This window comes from Ipomoea triloba, chromosome 5, assembly GCF_003576645.1.
Source record: "Ipomoea triloba cultivar NCNSP0323 chromosome 5, ASM357664v1".
NCBI classification, from domain to species: Eukaryota; Viridiplantae; Streptophyta; class Magnoliopsida; order Solanales; family Convolvulaceae; genus Ipomoea; species Ipomoea triloba.
The window spans coordinates 23,237,720-23,249,352 of NC_044920.1; the positions used below are offsets into that span (position 1 = coordinate 23,237,720).

General features: G+C 32.9%; 1 protein-coding gene across 1 annotated transcript; it reads right to left on the reverse strand.

Annotated features, from left to right (window-relative positions):
• Positions 1–8,323: 8,323 nt before the first annotated feature.
• On the reverse strand, positions 8,324–10,043 carry LOC116019262 (anthocyanidin 3-O-glucosyltransferase 5-like). The gene has a single exon (XM_031259412.1). The coding sequence runs from the start codon at positions 9,997–9,999 to the stop codon at positions 8,548–8,550; it is 1,452 nt and encodes a 483-aa protein (XP_031115272.1). The 5' UTR covers positions 10,000–10,043; the 3' UTR covers positions 8,324–8,547.
• Positions 10,044–11,633: the final 1,590 nt, after the last annotated feature.

The following is an 11,633-nucleotide window of genomic DNA, read 5'->3' on the forward strand; positions in this document are numbered from 1 at the left end:
GATTATGGAGTATGTGATGTGAAACGACGTGTGTGGCAATATATTGAGATGAGCATTATTTGTCGCTATGGATACAGTTGATTCTAGCTAATTTGTCTTTGAGTCTTGACTATTGCAATTATTTTGACTGACATCAATATTATTAAAATATTTATTTGAGTGGGGCAGAAGTGTTACATTCCAACTACTAAACATTATTCTGTCCCATTTATTTTATCATCACTTTAATTTCTGTCATATCAATTCTCAGATATTTATTTGATTAAACAAAACTGGAATAAGTATAAATTGACCTCTGAACGAAACATGAAAGTACAATTTAGTCATTGAACAAAAAATAGTGCAATTAAGCCACTCAACACTCTAAATGTATGCAATTTCACCTAATAACAAGTTAACACCACATGTAGCAGGTTGTATGTCGACATGGAAAATGACTTAACATTTTTTTAAAAAAAAATTTCTGTTCATTTTTTTAAATCCTTGCATAAAATTTGCTGCAGTACGCACCTGGTCCTTTCATTTCTTTCTATACTCTTTCTTCCACCATGTACTAGGCAAATTAGGCAAACTAAGCTTCAATCACTCTCCAAATCAACTGTGAAATTCTCAAATCACGCCTAAAATTCCTATTTGGTTCGTTGTTGCTTCGTGGTTTCATCATATTGAAGTTTATCAGTTCGTAGCTTCATCAGCTTGCAGTTTCAATTTCTTATAGCCCGTTTGGTTCACTGAAAAATATTTGAAAGATGTATATGTTGATACAAAAGAACTAGGTGCTACAGAAATTTTTTTGCAAATTATAATGATAGGACATGCACTATGAAGAGAGGTTTAGCACCAAAGTAGTGTTTAATCCAACTTTTGCATAATTTAGCTCCAAAGTAGTGCACTACGAAGGGGATCATGCTTCATACTATTTATTAACATCTTAATTATTATATAAAATTATAAACTGAATATATATCTTTCAAAAAAAATTAAATATATATTGTACCAGATTTGATGCTAGAAAAGGGATTTCAAAAATTTTAAAAAAAATGAAAAGGAAATTTTTTAAAAAAATGTCAAATCATCGTCCACGTCAACATGCAACCTGCTATATGAGATGTTAATTAACCTGCTATTACGTCAAATTGCATACATTCGGAGTATTGAGTGACCTAATTGCACTTTTTTTTTCGTCCAGTGACCAAATTGCACTTTCACGTTTCGTTCAATGGCTAATTTGAACCTTATTCCAACAAAACTTTTTGAAAAACTTATTTTCCACCGCACAATCTTTAAATCTTCACAATTTAGCTAGTTAAGTAGTGGACATTGTATTTTGGACGTGTTGAAAGCTTAACTTACTTTTTTTTTTTGGTTGAAAATGGTTGGTCAACTAGTCGGGCGCAAGTTCTCATTAAAAGCCCAAAAGGTGTAAAGGCCCAAGTATGAATGGCGGCCTAGTAAAAGTTATGTAGAAATATTTATGTTGACAATCAAGTATAGGAGAAAGGCACGCAATTATTCGGCAATCTTGCAATTATGAAAGAACAATTCGGTCAGCATATATTAACTCCACTTTCCTACATATTCATTCCTTCCCTAAATCACCTCCACTACCTAAATATCTTTATATTTCCTAAATCACCTCTACATTCCAAAATATTCCACACTACCATAAGAAAACCCAATTACTATATGCAATACTACTATTTTTCCACTATAAAAGCCATTAATAACAAGGACATGGAATCATCTAACGATCCTAAGGGCACACGCAACAACATTGCATACATCTCTCTCGATTAGGATCTACATCTCTCCATCGGCTTAATCAATCTCTCTACCAACACAATAAAACCTCTCTTCTTCCTAAAATTTCCTAAAATATTCCAAGCCCAATAGTTCCATATACAAATTGTACATGTACTTAAATTACTGCGAAAATAGTAGATTTTTCACTGTACAATCTTTAAATCTTCACAATTTAGCTAGTTAAGTAGTGAACATTGTATTTTGGATGTGTTGAAAGCTTAACTTACTTTTTTTTTTATAGTTGAAAATGGTTGGTCTACTAGTCGGGCTCCACAAGTTCTCATTAAAAGCCCAAAAGGTGTAAAGGTCCAAGTATAAATGGCGGCCTAATAAAAGTTATGGAGAAATATTCACGTCGACAATCAAGTATTGGAGGAAGACACGCAATTATTTGGCAATCTTGCAATTAAATATGATGTATTAGTTACTACAGAACAAACGGTTTTTTTTTTTTTTTGCCATGAATATGGTCAAGACTACACTTCGTAACAAGATGGAAGATGAAATTCTTAATGATTGTTTGTTAGTATAGATTCAATTATAGATGATTTTCGTAACATGCAAATAAGACGTTCTAAATTTTAATAGATTTGTAATATAATGATGTATTTTAGAATATATTAAATGAATATTAATGTATTTTATTATTTTGTCTGAAATTATGATTGGCCCCCCGCACCAACAAATCTTGGCTCCGCCCCTCTGGATATATGTTCGATTTTCTCGTATTCACCAACTATTGGCATAAATCATAAATACTTTCTAGTGTTCTAAAATCAAAAAGTTGTCGCACATGTTCAAAATGTTGAAGTAAAATGTTGTAGAGTGTTGTCTTATTGACAAATAGTCTTCCCAAATAGATGTTTGGGTCAATTTCCCATTACCATCTTCTAACAATTCTCTATTTAATTCTTTATTTGTATCAAGCTTGAGTGTTGTCCAGAACTACAAAAATTCAAATGCTTTAAAAACTATAAATGCATTCAAGAAATGGAAAATTACACATGTACATTTGCAGCTTGAAGTTTGAAGAAGATGAGAAGAACATGCGATTAATGCAAGGGGCGTCCGAACTGTGGTGTGAGCTATGTTCTACTGCAATCTGATTTAAATGGTTTGAGAATTGGGATTAAAAGTCAAAAAGTAATAATAAATAATATAAAGCTCACTCTACAAGTTTGCTTGGAGGGGGCAAAATAGTAAATATTTGGTGAGGGGGGGCAAAAAGAAAATTTACTGCAATGCTAATAGAAAAAATATTTTGGCGGGAGGCCAAGGCCCCCTGCAGCTTACATGTGGCTCCGCCACTGAAAGTGTTGGATACACTCTCCAAAGACGTTTATCAGTTAGCTAACATATATCTTCAATTCTACAAGGAGCAAACATGTTTATTTGCTTCTGCAACAAAGTGATTAATGCCGTGTTCAAATAGGGTAAAAAAGCATTACCAAAGTTCAATAGTGTGCAGCGGAAAATGATGAAATGACAATCTTTTGGGTACCTACCATTTTAGCAGGCCCCGACAGAAATTTTCAACAGAAACATTTTGAGGCCTTTAGCTCTATAAATAGTATCTCCTGAAGTGTGAAGAAGTTACAAGTAATGAGTAACTCTACAAGCTAGCAGCTTACGCAACTATTCTAAGCTCTCAAGCTATTCAAGCTCAAAACACTTCAAGAATCCTTGAGCTTCTGTCTAAAGTTTAGTCTTCTTAACTAACAACTCAGTTAGGGATGGAAATAGGTCTAGCTGAGCCGGGCTTTATAAAATTAGGTCTGGCCCTGTTACGAAAAATTTAAGGCCGGGTCCTGAGCTTGTATGGAGGCTATTTGTCTGAGCCTACAATTGGCCTGGCTTAACTAAGCTTTTTTAAAACACTGTTTAATATGCAGACCATTAAAATGGCAGTAAGTCATGTTTTGAGCTTATTTAAAGCCTAAATGTTAAGTCTTTTAAAAAACTTTAATAAGTATTTTTAAATAATTTAAGAAATATACCTAATACATAACTACATAAGTATATCACCACAATGCAAACACAATAGTATTAAAACATAAAATAAAGTAAAACAAGTCACGACTTCAGCATGCTCGTTAACTTGTTTAAGAAAATAAATTCAATTGTATTATTGTTTGTCATTCTATATAATCTCATAAATAGTTAACAATCAACTCTCATAACTAAGTCGTGACACTTATTCATTAAATATTATAACAGTAAAAACAATAAGAACACTTATAGCAGAATTAGCATCAATTTTTATAGTTGAATAATAATTTAGAATGAAATTTTGGAGTGGGGGTTAGGGTTTCGTAAAATTATATACTTTAAGTTATATTGTAAATATAAAAATATATTAGGTGTAAAATAGAATATATACAAACTTAATATATATAATACTAATTTTGTCCCATAGGTATGCACACATTAACTTTTAATCACAATAAGTATTCCCAAAAATTATCAAACTTAAAAATTAAATAAAAATAAAAATTCAAAAATAACCACAAATTAACATATTAATATATAATACTAAAAAATTAACTTAAATTCAAAATAACAACAAAGGCCTAGTTATTCAGTCCAACCAAACCACTTAATAAGCCTAGGACCTAATATATAATATATAGTATATACAGAGTATTATTTAGGGAAAATCTTACAAGGTGTTTATGAGCTTAGTCACCACGGCACTAGTTTGGCAGAGGGACGAAGAATCTAGCCATCTAGGAGTGAAAAAGAATTATAGCCAATTGTTAATTATATACATCAAGAGCTTTAAATGCAGTGGTACATCTGAGTGTAAATTTTCAAATTAAATTAGTTATTACAACCATAGGAGCTAGGCACTCACAAATTAAATAGGCCGGTATTGGAAGAAACCGCCGCTAACTAACACAGTAGGGACTTAATTCTCCAGGAGAATGCAAGCTACAATACCCAAAAGGCCAAAACACAAGGTACAAAAATTTTGAATGGGAAAAAAGCATACAAATTTGAATACATTCCTCATCTTCCTCTATAATAAGATATATACAAGCTAGTATACAACCATATATACAATCTAGTATACAACCAACTAAATCGCTCTCTGTATATAACTCAATTAGTTAAGTAATTTAATATAAGATAATAATTTTGCTTTGTTAACAATCATATGGTGTAGAATTTAATTCCTACCGAATAATTATTGTGATTAATACTTATGAATTATATAACTTTTGTGTGTGTGTGTGTGTAAACTAATTCGTGGGTGAAAATGGTTAAACTAATCACTAACGCAAAATCAGTTATAGTTTTTTAATGAACACTGGGGACCATAAGTGAATGCGCTCGTTGTCGTTGTTTCTTGCAACTAGTGGTAAACGACATGTACGTTGTGATAATATTGATAAGTTTGTTCAAATTTTAAATATAAATATTGATGAAGGATGTAAAATATTCTCGATTCCTATAGCCGCCCTAGTTGTTTACTAAAGGTAACAAATAAAATATAGAGTTAATTCTATTATTGGTCTTGAATTTATAGGTGACAATACATTTTTAATTTTTTTTTTTAATAGAACTTTCTCATTTGGTCATAGTATTATCATAGCATGACCATTTCTAGTTCTCCATCAATAAAATCGTTGAAATATCGTTAAATATAAAAACAATTCAATTTTTTTTTATACAAATTAGGTTGAACTGTTATATTTTTTATCTTTATTTTAAAAAAAAACATCCATAATTGAAGACCGAAATGTCATTGTATTTAACGATATTTAAATTGTTTTGTTGATAAAGGACCAAAAACAGTCATGTTATAATAATACTAGGACTCAAAGTGGATGTTCTAATAAAAAAAGGACTTAAAGTTGATTGACACCTATAAATCCAAGACCAAAAATGAAATTAACTCTAAAATATATTAATTTGCCCTATGTTGTGCTGGCCGCTGGATTATTAATTTTTGCATCTTATTATTTTTTTAGTATACTATTGATCGAACCTATAACCTCTCAATTGGGAGGGCCACAGCTATGCCACTTGACCACAAAATCTTTGACAATTTTTCAATCTATTAAAATACAAAGAATCAATGCCCAATTTTAATTAATTATAGAGTTAATACCACAAATGGTCCTCTGACTATTGGGCTAGTATTCCTTTTAGTCATCGACTTTCAATTCGACTATAAATGGTACTCTGACTTTCATTTTTATCACAAATATTCCTCCATTAAAATTTTATTAAATAGGTGTTAAATCTAGGGGTATTATCGTCAAATTGATATATATAATGGTCATAAAATAAAAAATATTTATAATTTTTCGCCAACAAACATAATTGAAACAATTAAAGAATATAAATACTCAAAAATAAAAAGACAATACACCTTATTATCTTAATTATGCGTACAAAATGAAGATTTAATATTAGAGTTATCTATTTAATTTAACCAACAGATTAAAATGAAAGAAAATATTTTCAAAAACCTTGCTTCCATCATTTTCATGGTTATTCATACATGGTTGATTAATAGTTTTCACTCTTCATTAATCAATCAAGCATTTTGTTTGGGACATAATTGAAGGCCACCACCGTTGAATTAGTATAATTAATCAAGTACAAATTACGAACATTAATCATGAATTTTTATTTAATTTGTTTATTTCTGTGATTTGTCACGTCCATTTCATTCTTATATTTATTAACTTAATGTTTATTAACGTTATTTGAAATTAATTATGTTGTCATAAAATTCTCAAAAAGAAGTAATTAAAATAATATTGATCAATTTGACGATATTACCCCTAAATTTAACACAAATTTTAACTGAGGACTATTTGTGGTCAAAAATGAAAGTCAGAGAACCATTTGTGGTCAAATTGAAAGTCGAGAACTAAAAGGAGTACTAACTCATTAGTCAGAGGACCATTTGTGGTGTTAACTCTTAATTATATTATTTTTTCAGTATTAACAATTCGATGATTCATTAAAATAATATCTATTTCTCTAATTATTCTACGTTTTCATTTTTACCTGCCACATGTTATTAAATATAAACAATAATTTAGCTGTCATATTCATCTGCAAACAAAGGCCACTGTATTTTCTACACCACACAAAGTTATTTAATTTTAATCATTTATATTTATATGTGGCGTGTTAAAATTGTGACATTGAAGAGTTAGTTCAAAAACATATTTATTTGGAATGAGTTTAATATTGGTAATGAAAAGATAATTTTAAAATAACCAAAATGTTTTAAAAAATATAAGTAATAGAGATTTTTGTTTTAAGAAATCACTACACTTTAATTGAACAAAAAAGCGTTTTCTTATGTATTTATTTACAGTTTTGCTATTGTACTTTTTTTTTTTCAACTATACACTACACTTTTATTAAGAAATGTAGCGGAAAGTCATGTTTCTATGCTCATTTTTGTAGTAGCGAATACTAATGAAATCTCTCCTGTGTTTAGTAGAAGAGTTGAGTAGGGGGATTTCTTGAACTACTATAAAAACTTGTCTCAATCTCTCTATCCCTATACTCTTTAGTCTTTATGTTTTAATTACTTGTCTGTTTGAGCTTACCCCACACACACGCAAACATTTCTAAACAAACCGTTGAAAATTGTTTTAGGCAGTTTTATTAAGTCTTTCGTAGAGCACTTAATCTTTGAGTTAAATTAATCTTTACAAAAGAGGTGTTAAACATATTCTTTTCAAAATTCAAGTTCACTTGAATTATTTTCAAAAAATTAGGGGTAGAGTCTATTTGAACCCCCTCCTGCTTTGCTTCTAGACTTTATTATTGCCTTGGGACCAATAGTAAGAAAGCAAGTGAGTAAATGATGAGAATTGGGGGTTAGTTGGCTAGGGATGGGAAAGCCATATATATTGGACTAATTGGTCTAGCAAATCTGTTCAAGCAATGGGGGAGGAAGGATGCAAAGGCCATATTAGACTAATTGGTTGTAGACATCAGTTAAATCCCTTTGAAGGGGTGAGAAGGGGGGAGAAAGATGTTTATGAACCTAGTCCCCATGGCGACCAATTTGGTAGAGGGGCGAATAATCTAGGAGGAGAAATATCAATCACTTGAAAAAGTGATCAATTGGGGAAAGAGTAGTTGAGAGAAGGGGTCCAAGGAGAGGTATTAAACTAATAAGTCGCAAGGGATTTTCTTACCCGATATAAGGCATATGTGGTAATTAAGCATAGAATATTTTGCCTAAAAATCACTTTAAAGTGGCATGAGGAACCTTTTACTTTTACTTTCTTGCATTGTTAGCTCTAAAGTGGATAGTTACACATTAATGACGAAGATTTATGGAGATTTATTTCGTTATTGATTTATTTCCTTTGATGAATTAGGCAATGAATTAGCTGTGTTGATTGATTTGTAATTAATGTTGCATGATCTTAGGGATGGACCAACCATGTATTATTTGAGTACCATAATCATTACGTGAGGGATTTGTATAAATACCATGAAAAAAGTAGTAGAAGAGATTCCCACTCTAAAGACATAATTTACTAGTACTAAAACGCATCCATTTCTCTTGTATTCTTATTTTCATCAATGATCTCAATTTCAACCAACAGTAGTATTGGTGAACTAAGAATCACCCAACAATTCATATATATAATTAAAAATATAAGTATCTAACTAAGTATGTAAAACATGGTATTTATATAAGAAAGTTATAGGTTTGCCCTGTCACATACATGCATCTATGCTAGCGTGGCATAATCTCTATTTTATGTGCAATTTCAAATCCCTCCTTTGCTGAATCATATCCAAAGCCTCACACATGGAATTGTAAGATGAGCCTTCAGTGCTTAAAGCCTTCTCTGCACTAATCCTTAGCTTCTGAACCCTTTCCCTCATCTCCTTCCCTTCCTTGTACTGCAGCATCGTTTTCACCAATTTCATCACCTCTTCCCTTGCCACTACTCCCTTAGTTGGCAATTTCGTCGGCCGAATCGCAACCCCGAGCTCCTCCGTCAGCATGGTGGCATTTTGCCTTTGCTCTGCGTACAACGGCCACGCGATCATTGGCACCCCGTTTGTGAGGCTCTCCAGTGTCGAGTTCCATCCGCAATGACTCAAGAACCCTCCAGTTGACTGATGTCTCAAAATCAGTGTCTGTTCGGCCCACATGGGCACTACCAACCCTTGGTTGTGAGTCCGAGTCAAAAACCCTTCCGGCAAATAATCTGACATGTCGTCGGCTCCTTGTCCGGTTGTGAAGAAGGACTTGTCGGAGCCACATTCCGACGGTGGTCGAACCACCCAAATGAATCTTTGCTCGCTCAGTTCCAATCCCCAAGCTAGCTCGGTTATCTGCTCGCCCGACAACGTTCCACCGCTCCCAAACGACACGTACAATACGGACTCACGGGGTTGCTTGTCTAACCATTGCGTTATCATCCCATAACCATCTCTTTCTTCAATGTTTCTAGTCAGCGGACCGATCGCGAAAACCGGTCCGCCCACGACCTTGCTTAGCGTTTCATTCTCTCTAAGCGCTTTGAGTGAACCCGGGTCAACATCCTCCCAAGTATTCATCAAGATCCCATTCGACATGGTGTACCCACGTCCTTGCGCTAGGTACTCCCGGTACTGCTGATCACCCCGGTCCAACATGGGGTCAACCACGTCCTCCGGTCGAACCGGCTTACAACCCGGAATTTCCAACGGCTTTTCCCGGTCCACATACTGACCCGCGATTTCCTTGTCCAGAACCGGACAATAAACCGTTAAGGCCACGAACCAAGCATTACTCGGAACGTAAACAAATTTGGTCAACTTAAGCTCATCCGCGACCGGCAGGGCTTCCGTACAAAACAGATCGACGACGAGCGCGTCGAGGCCGTGGCTCACGGCGCGTAAGGCGGAGCGTACGCCAGGCAAAGCAGCGCGTACAAGTAGGCAGAGCTGGGTGACCATCTTAGTGTTGTCGTCAATTAAAGCGGAGATGTCGACCGGCGGTATTTCGACGATGTTGAGGTTGTTTGCCATGTCGGAGGACTTGATGAGGTGCGCTTCGGTGGGTGAACCGGCGGTGGTGACGACGAAGACGGTGACTTTGACGTTGTGGACCGCGACGAGGCGGTTGCCCAGTACAAGAACCGGGATTATGTGGCCTATGCCGGGGCTTGAAAGAATGCCAATATGTAGGTTAGACTGATTATCGTTTTCCATGGTTATGGAGTATGAGCGACGAGGTCTATGGCAATTGAGATGAGAAAATGAAGTATATGGCTATAAATAGAGTTTTTTTTTTAATGGCTATAAATAGAGTTGGTTATACACACTTTTTATGTTTAACTACTGTAGCATCTTTATTCGTCCGATGCAATTAAAAAAGAGTTAATTCCACCAGGTGTAATTCTGACAAGGCGTTTGGTTGGGATGAGGAAATTAGGGAGGAAAAAAATTGTAATTCGGTGGAATTACAATAATGAATAAAGTAGGAATTGAAATTACAGTGTTTGGTACGCAGAAATAGGAGTACATGGAATTGAAAGGTAAGAAACGACAAAATGACTAAAATGCCATTATGTTGTGATATTTATGTTGTGATAGATGTTGTAGTAGTAATAATAATAATAATAATAATAATTCATTCAAATAATTGATTTAGGATTTTAGGTAACCTCTGATTTGTAGTAAAGGACCTTTGGTGAAATTAACTCAATTAAAAAATATGAAACTTTAAAAAATTCCTCAAATAAGATAGATTGCAACATATCATTTATAAAAGAAAAATACTCTCCCCCTCTTAAATTTTTCCACTAATATTTTTCTTCCAGCGTTCTTTGGATGTTCATTAATTGTCTAATCTCACTATTAATTAAAAATAATTTTAGTTGTCAATTAGATGCTATCATGTCATAGGGATGAATTAGAAGGAAAAATTTGAGTATCTGGCATTACTCTTTATTAAAATATAGAGCAAATATTAATGGTAATTTTGATCCACATATTTAATTTTTATCAATCTTTATTCACGACTATTGTTTAATTTGAGCCGATTAACTTAAGCTTGTTTAACCCATTGTAATCCTTTTACAGCTAAATTTACGAGTAGAGTTTACTCACAGCTGATATACATACCATGACAAAGTGTCATCCATTGATGAATATAGGATAAAGCTCATTTATCCTTGGTGATGTTACGTTCATTTAAAATAAAAGAAAATTTTAATAGTGACGTCAGTTCATGATTTTAACACGGTAATGCTACATTATTTTATTAAATTTGTCTTTTAATATTTATTTGTTGATGTGTTACAGTTTGACTAGATTTTTTATTTAATTATTAAATTAATTTCTTTCATTTCATAGTGGGGTAAACCAGTTCAGGAACAACTAATAAATATGAAGCATTTTATTATTAGAGTTAACTAGAAAAATCCAAAAAACAAAAGAAGGGTAAATTTTGTGGCTAGAAATATCTTTGGAACAATTTAATATTAAATATATAATGTTATATTTCCTAAACAAAAATGATACTTTCTTTTTTGGGTAGAGGCTTGAATGATCGATGGGTCGAGTCCAACACAACATCCTAGTATTAAAATGTAATGTTGACTGCTACTTAAGTATTAAGAAATAAGTTACATATTCGCTATTAGTTATAACTTTTTGTATACTGACAACATGTGTCTTATTCTAATATTGTTATATTAAAATCTTCACCTAATAATCAAACCAGGTAATTGCATGTTACATTTATGACATTTAAAAATTAACAATAACTCTTAATATTTTAACTACTCATAAATTCACTAATTAACTTCATCTATCATAACTTTAAATTTTTTTTACTCTGT